This window comes from Babylonia areolata, chromosome 22, assembly GCF_041734735.1.
Source record: "Babylonia areolata isolate BAREFJ2019XMU chromosome 22, ASM4173473v1, whole genome shotgun sequence".
In the NCBI taxonomy this organism is placed as follows: domain Eukaryota; kingdom Metazoa; phylum Mollusca; class Gastropoda; order Neogastropoda; family Buccinidae; genus Babylonia; species Babylonia areolata.
The window spans coordinates 38,257,392-38,275,131 of record NC_134897.1 but is presented as its reverse complement, the minus strand read 5'-3'; the positions used below and the strand labels follow the sequence as shown (position 1 = coordinate 38,275,131).

Here is a 17,740-nt window from a genome sequence, read left to right as displayed (position 1 = left end):
AAAAAAACAAAAAAAAGAAAAGGACAAGATAAACAGCCACATAAACAGTGCATGGTATTGGTACAACAGTAACGATACAAAGATTCAAGAAGCCACTTGTTATCTGATGTGTCGAGAAGTCAATTCTCTCTCTCTCTCTCTCTCTCTCCATTTTTTACATTTGCTTTATGTATATTTTTTGTGCATGTGTCTTTACACGTGTGTATGTAGATGCATAAATATTAATGCGCGTATGTTCATGTATTCATTTGCATATAATATACATACATAATATAGTGTGTGTGTGTGTGTGTGTGTGTGTGTGTGTGTGTGTGTGTGTGTGTGTCCTGTGTGTTTCAGTTATTGTATTCGATTTTTTTAAATGTTAGTATCTAGTGTATTTTCATTGTCCTGAAGGCCGGATGTCACACACACACACACACACACACACACACACACACGAAAAAAAAAGGACCCCCCCCCCCCCCCCCCCAACAAAACTTTGCTTACTCCCCTTACACTCTTTCCTGATTTATACTCTGCTTACTTGCCAACACACCTTCTCACATCGATTAATTCAAGAGTGCAAAGCAAAGCAGATAAAGTAAAAACAAACAAACAACGACAATAATAAAACAATAACAAAAAAGAAGAACAAAACCAACAAAACAACAACTGCAAGAAGAAGTCTCGAATATCTGACATCTTTTTTTCTGTTATTAAGTAAGTCCTGTTATTCATCGGGATACATTCATTTGAACAAAAAAGTTCAGAAAAGTTCTCTTGTAAGTAATAGTTTCCTTTTTTATTTTTTTTTAATTGTAAGCATCTGTTTGCTTATTTATCAATTCATTTATTCATTATGTATAACTGATTATAATTCATTCATCTATTCACGACAGATTTTTTTTTTCTATTTTAGTGATTATTCTGTCATTCAAATATTTTGTACCGTGGTCGTTCTCTGTTGAGTTGCGTTCCACTAGGATTTACGAATTACACTATTCAAATCCTGAAAATCTAATACTTCTTGAAAAGCGGTAACACCTCTTTGTGAACATAGCGCTATATCTGCTTCTACAAATAATGTTATCATAAATTATATCTATGCCCTCTCCTCTGTCAACAACGCATACTAAACAAAACATATCCAAAACACCCTCCTCACCTTAAACAATGAAACAAAAAAAAAAAAAAAACAAAAAAATCAAAAAAAATCAACAACTACAACTAGAAAGCAATATAAAGCAACAACAACAACACCATCACGATAACATGAACGAAATCATCGAAATCGTTCCATGGCTCCTATATAAAACAACGACGGCATTACAATCAAAAGTTAAGGGCGTGGCATGGCTCATAATTGTACATGAATCAATAATACATCTTTTCGCATTAATTGATATATTCTCCATATTTACATTTCTCACAAACCTTGTGTGTGATACGTTCTTTGACAACAGCATGCTAATCACTCGCGCGCGCGTGCGCACCACACACACACACACAGAGAAAAGAAAAACAACAACAAACACCTCTCTCTCTTAAAACATTTTAACACCTCTCTCTCTTAAAACATTTTATCAAGGCAAAGAACAACCGTCGTTCTTGTTATGTATCTCTTTCTCTGTACTTACATATTTGTGCACGTAAAAAAGAAAAAAAAAATCCACGCAAAAGAACATGGTTTATTGTTAATATCAAAAACTAAATCAGTAAGCAATGATGACAGACTCTACCCTGTCCACCTAATCCTTATCTCTGTTTGAATCAACGGACATGTATGTTTCCTACAATGTATATGATAGCTAGCATTATTGGATACATGTAGTTAAACATTGTTAAATGTTACATGTTTGTCTGAGTGTGTATGCGAGCGTGCCTGAAATCTGATTGAATGACACAGGAAACGAATGATGAGCGCCCAATGGCAGCCGTCAGTCGGCTCTTACCGAGGTAGGCAGCCTGTTGTGTAAATGACCCCGTGTTTGTAAAGGGCTTAGAGCTTGGTCTCTGACCGTGGATAGGCGCTATGTAAGTATTCATGTCAATCAATCAATCAAAAACAACAACAAAAAACCCCAACCAAATAAAAACAACAACAACAACAACAACAACAACGGTATGTCTGTTCGCATCATGGTCTTCGTATTTACACTTTACACAAACCTTTGATGTGATACGTCCTTAACCATGGCAAGTCCGTCACAGCCACACAGACACAGACACACACACACAGACACACACAAGACACACACACACATACATACACATGCTCTCTCTCTCTCTTTCTCTCTTTCTCCCTCTCTCTCTCTTACTGAGACACAAAACTTTCAATCTCCCCCAACCTTGTTCTTGTTCTTGTTGCTTATAGTCAAGCCGACCGCACAGGGCCATATCAGGACTGCCAAACCATACAAATGCTCAACCGCGTCAACACAAAACTCTCAAATCTAAAACAACAACAACAACAACAACAAACAACAACAAAAAAACAACAACAAAAAAACAAAGAAACACACACTAAGACAAACCCACAAAACACAGTTTATGACACAGTATCCCAACCATTTAGCTCCTTGTGGCAAATAAGACAAGGCCATGCTGAGGAAGCCAGCCATTCCGCTTCATTTATCAGCCCCATTTAAAAAAAAAAAATCGTAAAGGAAAAAACCAACATCAATGCTTCAAAGCCAAACAAAAAAATACATAAAAAGGCCATAATATAGGCAAATAACACTGCAGAATGGGCAGCTAGTGCCCATCCCAGTGTTTACTTATACCTCACTGCCTAATCGCCAGAGCAAAACAGCACAGATAGTACATCATAGACTGCGGAAAAGAGAGAAGAAAAAAGCGTCAAGGCTTGCATGAAAAAAAGAAAAGGGGGGAATGGACTGGGAAGGCAGGAAAAGGAGTCAACTGTGAAGGAAGAAAAAAAAAAAGAAAAGAAAAAAGAAAAAAAAAGAAGGAAGAAACAAAGAGAGTGATAGAAAAGAGGAAATTTCTAGCACAGAATTTCCAGAAGGAGGGGATGCTGTTTATACTGAAAGATCCCCGAAATCCCAATGGGAGGGGGTGGGGGGAATGAGGGGGGAGTCACACACCTTTGATGTGATACGTCCTTAACCTTGGCATGTCCGTCACACACACAGACACAGACACACACACTCACTCTCTCTCTCTCTCTCTCTTACTGACACACAAACGTCCACTCTCCCCCAAACCTTATTTTCCCATTCCACTGTCTTTATGCACACACATTACGATCACAGTGTAAAACAATGCAAGTTCAATGTCGACTGCTACTAGTCACGTAAAGAGTGCTTGCACGTGACTACACACACACTCCCCCCCGCATCCCCCCCCCGCCCCCCGCCCTCCACCCACACCGCACACACCTCTGAAAGAAGGACGAACACGCTGTCATAAAAGGGCACAGTCTGAGGCTACTGTGCAAGTTGCTTTCGAAGGGCAGAGAAACCGATTACCATTGTACTCTGGCAACAAAAATGAAATTAAAAGTAGAAAAGAAATACACATTAAGAAAAAAAAAAAAGAAGAAGCGAGAATTGATTCCTTTCTGATACTCTCTCTCTCTCTCTCTGTCTCCGTCAGTCCTTCTTCAGTCCTTCTTCGGTGAAAGGCTGACGCACAGAGAGAGAGAGAGAGAGAGAGAGAGAGAGAGAGAGAGAGTTGTCTCTGTCCTTAAGTCTCTCAGTCTTGCTCTAAAGAATTATATATAAAAAAAAAGAACAATAACAACAACAACAAAAAATTAATTATATCAATTTTGTGAACGAATGAAGTCATCACAGTGAATTCACAGCGTTTAGTTTTGATTAAAAACAAAACAAAACAAAAAACAACAAAAACAAAACAAAACAAAACAACCCCCCCCCACCCAAAAAAACAAAACAAAACAAAACAAACCAAACAAACAAACAAACAAAAAACAAAGACAAAACAAAACAGAGCAAGAAACCTAAATAAGCAAACGGTATAATTTGTGAAACAAAGTATACAGTGGAAAAAAAAAGCAATAAAAAAACAGCAACAAACCCCACATAATCATGTAAACGTTACAAACTGTGAAACAAAGAACACAATGAAAAATAAACTGCAATGAAAAACTGTTTTGAAAAAGAAAGAACAGAAACAATGAGAGAATTCACACACATCCATGACCAGCAACTAGTTTGAAAAACATCATCACAACACAAGTCTCAGTCACGCCCCGTTGACTGTTTCCCCAAAGCAACAGTTCAACACGACATAATACAAAGCAAGTAACACATGTAGTTATGTGTTGTTTTTACCCATGAAAAACACGAACCAATATACAGAATACAAGCATACCAAATAAAGTTTATAAAAAGGAAGCTTCCCTCCCCCCAACCCCCTCATTCGTAAACCCCCGGGGGAAAAAAAAAGCGCCATACAACAAGCATCCTAAAAACAAACAAACAAACACAGCTTCAATACATGAGGGGTTACGACAGAAGTCTATGTCAGAAAAAAACAACAACAACAAAACCACACGCTTGATCCAAAAGTTTTTTTTCCTTTGGTGTGAACAACATACAAAATTAATGAGCCTCCGTGAAAACGGACAGATTCCGTTCCAGAAACCTTTCCCCGCAGAAGGTTCCGACAGAACGAAGGGTTGTTGTATAAAACAGAAGGCATTGAAGGACTGTCACCAATGAGGGTCACAACATTTCTTTTTGTTTTATCGGTTCCACAAGAAAAGGTTCGTACCAAGTTACATACCAGCAGGCAGATCGAATCAGATCAGTGGAGTTCTGGTCACAGTAATAATAATTATCTGCTCACAGGAGTCGATCAAAATCTGAGAAAAAAGTCGTTTTAGAAAAACATTATGATTACTGTTCATGAAAAATAAATCCATGCTCGGAGATAATGCAAAAAAGATGATGTATGCGAGTTTTTTTTCTGTTTTATTTTTCTTTTCTTGTTTATATGGTCGGGGGTGGGGGTGGGGGGTGGGGGGGGGGGGGTAGGGGTGGTGGTGGTGAAATAGGGGTAGGGTGGCCAGGGGTGGGATGGGGGTGGGAGTGGGGTGGGAGTGGGGGTAGTCAATGGGAGGGGACAATGCAGCACCGCACTGATCATAACGAAGTTGCATAGTTGGGATTTAGTTAGTTAGTTTGTTACATAGTTTATATATATTTATTTTCAATCTATCAGGACCGAGAACATCGAAAGAACAAGGCGTCAGAACTACGCAACAAACCACAGTAAAGTCATATATATATATATAGAAACATCTCCACACACAGTAACCTGATCCGAGCGGCACAGTCAGTGCTATAACTCCCCGAACTGTCCCGATACAATGTCCATCGCATTGCTGTCATCTGCAAAAATGTTTATGTGTGAGCCAGACGTCTGACACCACGCACACACACTCTCCGGTCTCCAGCAAATACTTCAAACAAAACAATATTCACCGAATCACAATAATGAAAAATCCACGAAATGGGTTGATTCCGAACAGAATGTATGTTCGTCTTCAAGCAAGGCTGTGTGTGTTCACCTCACAAATCAAACGTCATCTCCGAACTGGAGTCTCCACAGTTTGAATGAATTTTTTTTTTTCATGCTCCAAGAACCTGTCTGATTTCTGTCACACTCTGCGCAGATGTATGCACGCGGCATCTGTCTCGACGACAACATGGACGCAGCATATATCTGAACAACTCTATAACCTGTCAGGTCAGGTCATTAGATCTGCTACTGGTAACCTGTAATCCAGTACAACCTGTTCAGGGTCGGGTTGCCGGCGACTAAACCGGCACTCCCACCGCTCCCTTCCGGGACTGGTGAGGCGGGTGGCTAGACACCCTTATGGAGATCCATAAAAGGGCGTTGGCTCAGGAGAGCCACCGACGGCCATCTAGCTCCACTGTGCTGTGTGCATGCCACACGCAGTTGGCCCCCGGGGTGTGTCTACCCATGCATGCGAAGTCTGGATCCGGCAGAATCTGCGGAAGAAACCTATCGGTTCAACGGAGAGAAAGGCGGTTACAGCAACGCACTGTGGAGTGCAGAGAGCAAGATGAGACACCGAAAGGATATCTTGGTCATCCACTGCATCGGTGCTCATCCTCCAGTCGTCTCGACTTAGTCTTGCCACTGGAAATTGGTGGACCCGGACGAGAGAGTGAGGTCGACGTTGCGCAATTCCTCTTCACTTTAAACAAACTCATCGCGCAAGTCATCAGTCATCATCATCATCATCAGTCATAACCACACCTCCATCAACACGATCACCAACATGATTCTGTCGTAGGCTGGGGTGATGTGGCAGAGCAGCCATGAAAAAAAAAAAAAAAAAAAAAGAAAGAAAAAGACAATAAAGACGTGAAACCGACGTGATAATCATAATTACAATTACGTACAAACGCACGCATGAGCAAAAACTTGCGAGTTACAGGAACGTGGATTAGCATCGAAGTCAGCTGTATTTAGAACACGAGCAATACGGCGATACACTGCTGGAGGTTATAACAACTAGGTCAGCACTGGTGCAGCTGGGGTGCTTTAGTTTTAGTCACAACAACAAACAGGAGACTAGAGTGACGCCTTCAGCACAAAGCCAGAGCCAAGCCAGTCTCTATCTGAAGCTAAGTGATGGACAGATACACACAGCCTCCTACTGGCGTCACGTCGGGTTCTTTATAAATACAAACCCCCAAACGACCGTCACCACAGCCCAGCACGAGTTGTACAGCAAGCATAAAGCCCCACAAAAAACAATCCCCCCTCCCCCCCCCCCCCCCCCCCCCCAAAAAAAAAAAAAATCAAAAAAAAAAAAATCGGTCTATTTGTTGCTGACCCCACATACACATACCCTACCGATCTCAACAAGACTGCCTTCTTCAAACACGAACGGACAGCACTTGTTTAAACCCCCCTCCAAAAAAAACAAACCCCCCCCCCCAAAAACCAAACCGCGGTAGTGGTGATTTAATCAAGTCAGTTCAGGACTGCTAATCATAGCTTCGTCTCTGAGGTGTCCACCGTGGCCGTGGTGGTGGTGGTGGTGGTGGTGGTCTTGGTGCCAGAGGAATTGTTGTGCCCGTTGATGGACACCCAGGCGCTCTTGGTCTTTGAGCCCTCCCGGCGGAGCGAGCTACGCAGCGAGCTGTACTCCCTGGAGATGGACAGGGACACCTTCCCGCACAGCACCTTCACGAAGAGCCGCTTCAGCTCCTTGCGGAACACCTTGCCCGTGATGACGTAGAAGACGATGTTGAAGGCGTACTGCGTGGTGCCGAACTCCTTGATGGCCGCCAGCACCAGCTGGTAGTTGAGCCAGCGGTGGAACTGCGAGTCGGCCCTCGCCTGCCCCATGGTGACGCTGTAGATGTCGTACTCGAACTCGTAGAAGAGCGTGTAGATGATGGTGACGGGCAGGGTGGTGAGGATGAGATAGAAGGACACCACCAGCAGCATGACGGTGGTGGCCGAGGTCCGCTGTGAATGGCCGTGCAGCGTCACCTGCTCCATGCGGGACAGCCTCCGCATCTCGCTGATGACCCGGATGTTGAGCACCAGCACGGTCAAAGGGACCAGCATGAAGGTCAGGATCTCGATGCTCAGGTTCCACAGGATCAGCAGGCTGGTGTTACCGTCCTGGCTCACCTGCACGTCACACATGGCGCTCACTGTTAGTTCAATGTTTTATCACATCAGGAAAACAAACAAACAAACAAGAAAAAAGAGTTTGATTACGCATACTTTTTACAGAGATACCAACCCCCGTCAGGTGCTTGTAGGAACAATGAGGAAATTTGATAGGAACATTTTGAATCTGGTAGGAACACTCGGACAGCGAGCCACATCAGCGAACGGGCACAGACGCTGTTTTAACCAACACGCAACTTGATTTAGCCATGTTCTCTCTTGTTCGAACAAACTGATTGGTCCACTCAATCCTGTTTCAATGTAAACACGCACGCGATTAGCTGAGCATCATCACGGGAAACCAAGGTTGGTAGTGACTGCCCTGGCCTCATGATTGATGTCTAGAGCGTCTATGTTACGACAGGAAAGCATCTGGCCATGCTGTGTTGTCGAAAATGAACTCGTATGAACAATATTGACGTTGGTGTAAACGACAGAACAAACTGCGATTAAGTGTAATGAAATACAGCGAAATAGTAACAGTCGGCGTCTCTGTATATGCTTCGTGGCCCGGTGGTTCAGCAGGGGTAGGATTCCTGTTCACTGTAAAAAAAAAATACTACTTCGCCCCAAGCGGGAGAAATTGAAAGTAACAGCTGCGAGCGGTACCCGTTCTTTTGGACATTACTTCCGTTCTGCACGTCTCACACGACTATTGACTATGGTTTGATTATTCAGATCGAAAAAAAGAGAAATGTGTGTGTGTGTGTGTGTGTGTGTGTGTGTGTGGTGAAGAGACATCATAATCAAGCTTAACAGGATATTATCAAGACACGCGTGCGTGTTCCCATTTGAACACAGACGTGTGTACACTAGCGCGGTCACACACACACACACACACACACACACCAACACACACCAACACCAACACACACCAACACCAACACACACACACACACACACACAAAACAACAACAACAACAAAAACCGCACACACAAATACACGCGGACGCGCAACGATGGAAAAAAAAAGCAAAACAACAACGAAGAAGAAGAAGAAGAAGGAGGAGAAGGAGAAGAAGGAGAAGAAGAAGAAGAAGAAGAAGAAGAAGAAGAAGAAGAGGAAGAACAAGAACAAGAAGAAGGAGGAGGAGGAGGAGAAGGAGAAGAAGAAGAAGAAGAAGAAGAAGAAGACGAAGGAGAAGGAGAAGAAGGAGAAGAAGAAAACACTGGTTGAGGGTTGGAAGGCATCAGAGACCTGGAATAGGAGAGACACGGGGTGGGGAGGGGGGGGGATGAGGGGAGGGGGGGTGGGGGGGAGTCAGAAAGAGTTCTTGGGGGAAGGACGTGATGGGAAAGTGGGAGGGGTGAGGGGGAGGGAGGAGGAGGAGGAGGCTTTGGCTGGTTAGTGGACAGGAAAAGGAGAGAAAGGACAAACGAACAAAGAAGCAGCGATAAAACACAATTACAACACAAAAAAAACACCACCACCACCACCACCACATTTTCTGCCTCAAGCCAATCTCTTTTAACGACGGACCATCAAAGTTCACGGGAACTTCATAAAATTGGTGTGGTCAGCTTCTACCAGAGACAGCCACCACCTTCCTGTACGCCTGGTTACTCCCCCTTGTGACGAACACCGCACCCCCCCACCCCCCCTCATCCACCTATCCCCCCCCCCCCCCCCCCCTCCACCAGCCTTTAAAGCCGCCACACTAAACGTTCGCCTGCAGCCACACTGAGAAGACCTGAGGATGGTGGTTAAAGCTGCCGAAATCAAAGACTCCCCCCCCCCCCCCCTCACCTCTCAAATAATTTGAAAAGCTTTTTTTTTTTTTTTTTTTTTTTTTTTTTTGGTATTCATAATTGGAGTTAACAGTGCGTGGAGTTTCGCTGTAAGGCTTTTGAGCTAACATCAGGAGTCATTTCCCTGGTGAATATACAGAGAGAGAGAGGGCGACTGAGATTGATCAGTCACTTTAACCCCCCACCCCCTCTGCTCCTCCTCCCCCTCTCTCCCTCCTACACCTACAGGCGCGAATACCATTGGTTCTTGTTCGTGTCTGTGTCTGTGTCTGTGTTTATCTGTACTACTTTCACTGATCAAGTCGCCAATTCCGGCGACGTCTCGGTTTTGAGGCAAATATCGATCGGTTCACAGAGTGCATTGATTTATAATAAAACAAGAGAGGCAAGGCCTTCAAGACTCACTTGTGATAAATAAAGTCCCCTGGCATTAATTACAGAGTAATTTCCCTTTTTCTACACTCTGCACCAAAACGTTTGCAAAATAAATAAAAAATTCCATGCTTAGCAAAAGAAGTTCCTGTTTGAACAAAAAGTGATAATGATGACTCCTCTTGTTGTTGTGTCAGAATAAGAGGTCAAAGTGCCAAGTTTAGAGAATACAAAAAATATAAATATAACAGTAAATACAGTTTGCATATAATTAGGCTTCTTTTTATTTTTTTTTGTGCCCATCCCAGAGGTGCAATATTGTTTTAAACAAGATGACTAGAAAGAACTGAATTTTTTTCTATTTTTATGCCAAATTTGGTGTCAACTGACAAAGTATTTGCAGAGAAAATGTCAATGTTAAAGTTTACCACGGACACACAGACACACAGACACACGGACGCGCGCGCGCGCGCACGCACACACACACACACACACACACACACACACACACAGACAACCGAACACCGGGTTAAAACATAGACTCACTTTGTTTATACAAGTGAGTCAAAAAAGGAAAAAAGAAAGAAAAGAAAGCAGAATGCAATGTCCAAACGGACAGCCACCGATAGCAGTTGACCGGAAGAAGCGGGCACTGGCTGGCTCTGTTGCCAATGAGACCAATGCCAAGTGATGGCCTAGTGGCCTAACGCGTCCGCCCAGGAAGCGAGAGAATCTGAGCACACTGTGTGTTCGAATCCCACACACGCCCTGCACTGACTAGACCTTGAGTGGTGGTCTGGACGCTAGTCATTCGGATGAGACGATAAATGGAGGTCCCGTGTGCAGCTTGCTCTTTGCGCACCTGCAAGAACCCACGGCAACAAAAGGGTTGTAGCTGGCAAATTCTGCAGAAAAAAATCTACTTTGATAGGAAAACAAATACATATACAAGTACAAAAAATGGATGGCTCTTTCACTTTGTCGACACGCTCGCTCTTGGGAGAGCAGCCCGAAATTCACGCAGAGAAATCTGTCGTAACAAAAGACAATGGAATGAAATTCGTAACAATCATATTCCGCACTAACTTTGGTTAAAAGAAACGTGATGACTCTGATACGTCTGACACAATTCTCGACAAAGATATTCTTTGGCATGTATTTCTACAGTGCTGTTTTGATTAGGGTCCTTAAAAACACGAAATTAAAACAAATTTTCTTTCGTTCGTTTCAAACGGGTTACTTTAGGTCTGTTGATGTTCATTTTATGGGCTGACATCAGCGAAGGGAAGACTGAAGAGCGTTTTCTGCGTATTTTGGAATTGATTAATTATTCAACACCTATGCGGCCATCTGGCTTCTCACTCGAAGAGGATCGTCTGTTTCGGGAGAGGACGAGCCATCATCAGTTCCCTCCCTTTCATATCAGCTGCGGTCTTCCCAGCTCAAAGGCGCTTTCTCTTTCTCCGATGACTTGAGAATTTCCATGTCTTGCAAATGCTCGAAATTATCAACATCACACAGACGCAGACACACACAGAGATACAGACACAGACACACAGACACACATTCACACAAAAAGACATACATACATACAGACAGACACACACATATACACATGCACGTTTCTCAAACAGCGGCCTGTGGCAGCGCACATCGCGTGACCCAGGCTGAGTTAAGTCCAGACAATTCGCTACAGAGTAAGCACCTGCCCTTTCCTCCGCCTTTCTGTTCCCATGGCGATCATTCAATACACGCTGCGTATAACCATTCAAGCTGCTGAAAAATGAAGCGCACCGCGGACCTAAAGGAAACAACTAATTTCCCGAAGGACGTTTTCCAGCCATTGTCAGTGGAGTACGTCTCCCTGCAGAGTCGAGATAAATCGAATCTGGTTGACACCGATTACTTTAACGATATATCATTTCCTTGCGCCATTGACTGCTGTTGACAAGTCCGCTCCTCAATGAAAGGCTGTCACCTCACCGAGAAAAGACTGCTCACTGGTAAGATTTTTCCCCCGTCACCATTCTTGATTTTGACATCTTCCTCTTGGGATTAATTGCATTACTTTTGTTCAGCAAAACCGATTACATCATCGATAAGCACAGAAAAGAAAACGTGGTAACTGCACTTCAAAACTTATGCCACAACTTATTTCATTTCTCTAGGATTGAGAAGTCAATGGGTGAACACCCTATTGCCCTGCGCCCTAAAGGTCAAGGTATTCAGTGTAGGGCTCTTTGTCAGTTTGTGAAGTTTTCGTTGTTTGAGGGAGTGGTGGGGTATGTGTGGAATCTTGCAACTCCGTGGGAGTGGAAGGGTATGTGTGGAATCTTGCAACTCCGAGGAAGTGATGGGGTATGTGTTGAATCTTGCAACTTCAAGGGAGTGGTAGGGTATGTGTGGAATCTTGCAACTTCAAGGGAGTGGTAGGGTATGTGTGGAATCTTGCAACTTCAAGGGAGTGGTAGGGTATGTGTGGAATCTTGCAACTTCGAGGGAGTGGAAGGGTATGTGTGGAATCTTGCAACTTCGAGGGAGTGGAAGGGTATGTGTGGAATCTTGCAACTTCAAGGGAGTGGTAGGGTATGTGTGGAATCTTGCAACTTCAAGGGAGTGGTAGGGTATGTGTGGAATCTTGCAACTTCAAGGGAGTGGTAGGGTATGTGTGGAATCTTGCAACTTCGAGGGAGTGGAAGGGTATGTGTGGAATCTTGCAACTTCGAGGGAGTGGAAGGGTATGTGTGGAATCTTGCAACTTCAAGGGAGTGGTAGGGTATGTGTGGAATCTTGCAACTTCAAGGGAGTGGTAGGGTATGTGTGGAATCTTGCAACTTCGAGGGAGTGGTAGGGTATGTGTGGAATCTTCCAACTCTGAGGGAGTGGTAGGGTATGTGTGGAATCTTCCAACTCTGAGGGAGTGGTAGGGTATGTGTTGAATCTTCCAACTCTGAGGGAGTGGTAGGGTATGTGTTGAATCTTCCAACTCTGAGGGAGTGGTAGGGTATGTGTTGAATCTTCCAACTCGAGGGAGTGGTAGGGTATGTGTTGAATCTTCCAACTCCTAGGGAGTGGTAGGGTATGTGTTGAATCTTCCAACTCCTAGGGAGTGGTAGGGTATGTGTGGAATCTTGCAACTTCAAGGGAGTTGTAGGGTATGTGTGGAATCTTCCAACTCCTAGGGAGTGGTAGGGTATGTGTTGAATCTTCCAACTCCTAGGGAGTGGTAGGGTATGTGCGGAATCTTGCAACTTCGAGGGAGTGGTAGGGTATGTGTGGAATCTTGCAACTTCAAGGGAGTGGTAGGGTATGTGTGGAATCTTGCAACTTCAAGGGAGTGGTAGGGTATGTGTGGAATCTTGAAACTCAGTATCTCTTCACCCGGCTGAGATGACGGACTGAAAGTGACGATGTTCGTTCCCTGAAAGGAAATGGCTAGTCTTCACGTGAGTGGCGGGTATCCAGCAGACACCAGCATCTTTAACATTCTTGAATGCTGAGTTGGCAGCAGTGCATGGCCCCGTGGTTCTGCTCATTTCGTTGTTCGGGTTTGTCACTGGCTGACTGAATTTTTTTAACTACATACATTGGTTGATTTGCGGAATGGGATCATTTTTGAATTCGAGTAAAGTTAGATACATTTTTTGTTGTGCAGAATTATTTCACTAGTTAATTTATATTCGCTGGACTCGCCAGACACAAAGACATACTGACACACACACACACACACACACACACACACACACACACACACACACACAGACCACCCACAAACCCCTTACCACCCCCCATCCCCCATATACATATCCTCACTGAACACAACCACAAGCAAATACTTTCCCCTCGTTTCTTTTTTCATTATGGCCTTACTTCCTCAGTTTCTTATTTCATTGCTTTCTTCTTCTTTTTGCTCCTTTTGTTCCTTGAACTTTCTTTCTTGACTTCCTATCGTCTTAAACATCAACACACACAGCAAAACAAATGGCGACATATCTGGCTTTTGCGACGAAACTGCTGATCTGTCGCTGTTAGGCTGAATTGTCGCCGTTCAGCGGTTAACTGAGCTCCGCCATGTTGTCACCGGCGACAGTTCAGCGGAGGCGACAATTCAGCGCAGGCGACAATTCAGCGATTATCAATTGAGCTTCGCCAAATTATCGCCGGCGACAATTCAGCGGCTACCTCCCACCCACCCACCCCAAACACACACACACACACACACACACACACACACACACACTGCACACGTTACCTCGGGGCGGGGCCCACACTCGTAGCTGTCGGTGGCGTTGACGTGGTGCATGGTGTAGAAGTAGCCCTGGACGCCGCTCAGCGCCACCGCCGACCCCACCAGGATGCCGATCACCAGCTTGGCCCTCCGGACCGTGCAGTACTTCTCCCGCTTTGAGTGGGAAGGAAGGAAGAGGGAGAGGGTAAGGCATGACAAGGGGAAGGGCATGACAACTTCTATTTACTTGTTTGTTCGTTTCTTTCTTTCTTTCTTTCTTTCTTTACTATTCTTTCCTTTCATGGGACAGGCAAGGCAAGGTAAGGCATGACAAGGCAACTTTTATTTATTTATTTACTTATTTACTTATCTATTTTTTTTTGTGCCGAAATAAACCCGTTGAAGGGAAGAGCAAAGGTACACAACAGTGTATCTAAAACATTTTCACACCGTGCATTATCATCTTACACACACACAGCACTCACACAGACACAGACACAGACACACATACAAATAAACCCACTTCCCCTTCTCCCACCCACACCACTACCCCCCACCCCACCCCCAAAAATAGAAAGAAAAGAAAAAGAAAAAGAAAGACCCCCCCAAAAAACAAAAACAACAAACAAAACAACACAACAACAACAACAAAAAACAAAACAAAACAAAAAACAACAACAAAAAAAAACAAAAACAAAAACAAAACAAACAACGAAAAAACAAAAACAAAACAAAACAAACATAAACAAACACACAAAACACACACACACACACACAACAACAACAAAACAAAAACAAAACAACAACAAACAAACATAGGAACACACAAAACAAACAATGAAAGTCACCACCCAAACCACACCACCACAACGACATGTCCACTCCCCCCAAAAAACAACAACAAACAAACAAAACAAAACAAAAACAAACAAACAAAAAACAAAATAAAACAAACAAACAAAAAACCAACCGCCCCCCCCCAAAAAAAAACCCACAAAAAACAACAACAACAAACAACAAAAACAAAACAATACAAATAAACAAACAAACAAAAAAACCCCCCACAAAAATCCCAACAACATATGAACACAGAAAACAAACGAACAATGAAAGCCGCCACCCAAATCGCCACCACCACAACGACGTGTCCAACCCCCTCCCCTCCGACACCCACTCCCCACCCACCCAAAACACCCCCCTCCCATCCCCACCCCCTCACCTTGAAGGGGTGGCAGATGGAGATGTAGCGCTCCGTGGTGAAGCCCAGCACGAGCAGCGGCCCAAGGTACTGGGCGCACAGGAAGATGATGGGGAAGATCTGGCAGAAGACGGGCGTGTCGAGCGGCTTCCAGCCCCACACCGTGTGCAGCTCGAACACCACGTGCAGCGAGAGGAAGATGAAGTCGTCCAGCGCCAGGGCCGCCAGGTAGCAGCCCGAGGAGTGACGCATCCGCTTCTGGATCCACACGATGAAGGACAGGATGTTGCCCGGGAAACCCACGCAGTAAATGAAGATGGTCACGTACTTCTCCACGAAGATCACCTCGGGCCGGAAGATCTTGAACAGCTTCATCAGGTCCCCCGGCACCGTCATGTTGTCGTCGTAGTAGTAGTCGTTGTCGTTGTTGCTGTTGTCGTCCGTGGTGGGCATGGCGGCGGTTGTGGTGGTGAGGGAGGCGTTGTTGTTGTTGTTGTTGTTGTGGGTGTGGTTGGTGGGGGTGAGAGCCTGCGCGCCTGTGTGGCGGAGGGGCAGGAGAAGGAGGGTGGTGGCCAGGAGGGTGAGGAGGGTGGTGCTGGGGGCCGGTACGCCCCTGTGTGTCTGGGAGGACCTCATCTGAAAGGACACGTGACACAGAAGGTGAACAAGGCCTTTTATTTTTCTTCACGGGATCTGTAATGCTTTTGACACCCCTCGTCTGTCACGATACACTGCAAGGGAACTGACACCGCCCTTTCGGAGGTTCTGCAACGCTGTTGTTTGTGGTCTGATCTGTAAGGACACACATCACAGGGTGAACAATACCCTTACCAGAGATCTGTAACGGTTTGGGGTGGGGGGTCCTATCTGTAACGAGAACACCGAACATGGGGTGAACCAAACATTTCCTGTCTTTCTGGAGCGGTGGCCAAAATTCAGACTCGCTGCACATCATCTGAAAGAAGAAGAGGCAAGGTGGTTTTGATGTTCTAGCATTAGGAAGTATATTGGTAAGGAAATGATGATGAAGCAACAGGAGGATTTTGATTTTCTGACGTTCCAGCAACAATGGTTATGGTTTCTGTTTTCTCGAATTTTGTTCGAAGAATCACGAAGCAGTTGGTTGGTTGTGAAATCCTGTCATATTGTATGGAGATGACCACAAAGTAATCAGAATGACAGACATAACATGATAAAGTAATGATACAAAGCAAAGATGTGAATGTCGGTTTCGATTTTTCTCTCCCTCATGGTCTCTCCTGTGAGGAAGTTGATGACGCAAGGAGAGTGAGTATCATCTTTCACAATAAAACAGAAAACGGTTAGTGCTATTTCTGTTCTTTACTCTCTCGTTCGAAGAACGACATAAACAGATGAGATAAAAAAAAAAAGAAGAAAAAGAAAGTCACTTTCAGTTTTCTTCCTTTTGTGAAAAGATGATGAAATAGAATACCACACATGACGAGGCAAGAGAAATGCACACCGGACTTAAAAAAACAAAACAAAACCAAACCAAACGAAGATAAAGAAAAAAAAAAGCAATAAAATATATGCTGGCTTTATTTTTCCACATCGTGCTTGAAGAACGGTACAAGGAAAATAGACTGGAGGAGCTGTGGTTTTTTTTTTTGTGTGTGCCATGATCGTGACTTCACCGAAAGGCAATCACGACATTGCTTTTTCCTGGCAACATTGTAATATTAACAATACATATTTGTCTTTCGTACTGCACTCACCCATCAATAGAAAGCACCGCTTTTCAACATATATACAGATCAATTAATGGAAATGTGTAAGATACTGATATCAAAGCTAACGTTCAAAGAAAGGTCATGGAATATGACAATGAAAAAACAACAACCCAACAACAACAACAACGGCACAGGTCTATACCGATACAAGCAGTCACACACACACACACACACACACACCATACACACACACACACACACCATACACATACACACACACACACACACACACATATATATATATATATATATATATAGAGAGAGAGAGAGAGAGAGAGAGAGAGAGAGAGACAGAGAGAGAGACAGACAGACAGACAGATACACATACACAGAGCTACACACACACACACACACACACACACACACACACATATATATATATATATATATATATATATATATATATATATATATATGTATATATATATGTATATATTACACACAGGCAGAGAGACAGAAAAAAATAGAGACTGAGAAAAAGAAACAGAGAGAGACAGAGACAAAGAGAGGGAAAGGAAAGACAGACAGACAGACAGAGACTGCTTTTTTTTTATTATTATTTTTTTTAAAACTGCTCCTTCTTAACGACTTTCTCAGTGAAACCATCGGAAGAAATTCCCAACTCCTCAGACCTCAACATTATCCACACGTACACCACACACCTCAACAACCACGGCCAAATCTTGGCAGTTGGTGCCATTCTAACCCCCCCTGTCTCCATCTCTCTCTCTCCCCCTCTCTCTCTCT

The 17,740-nt window shown here is 44.0% G+C and overlaps 1 protein-coding gene across 1 annotated transcript in view; it reads right to left on the bottom strand.

The window, feature by feature from the left end:
* Positions 1-6,962: 6,962 nt before the first annotated feature.
* The window catches only part of LOC143297342 (FMRFamide receptor-like), a 455,696-nt gene continuing 444,918 nt past the window's right edge, over positions 6,963-17,740 (bottom strand). Inside the window, exons 6-8 of the mRNA XM_076609638.1 lie at positions 15,264-15,878; positions 14,069-14,218; positions 6,963-7,653 (exon numbers count right to left, since the gene is read on the bottom strand). Of these exons, the coding sequence (XP_076465753.1) occupies positions 7,003-7,653; positions 14,069-14,218; positions 15,264-15,878 (1,416 nt within the window). The 3' untranslated portion in view covers positions 6,963-7,002. The remainder of the gene's footprint in view (positions 7,654-14,068; positions 14,219-15,263; positions 15,879-17,740) is intronic.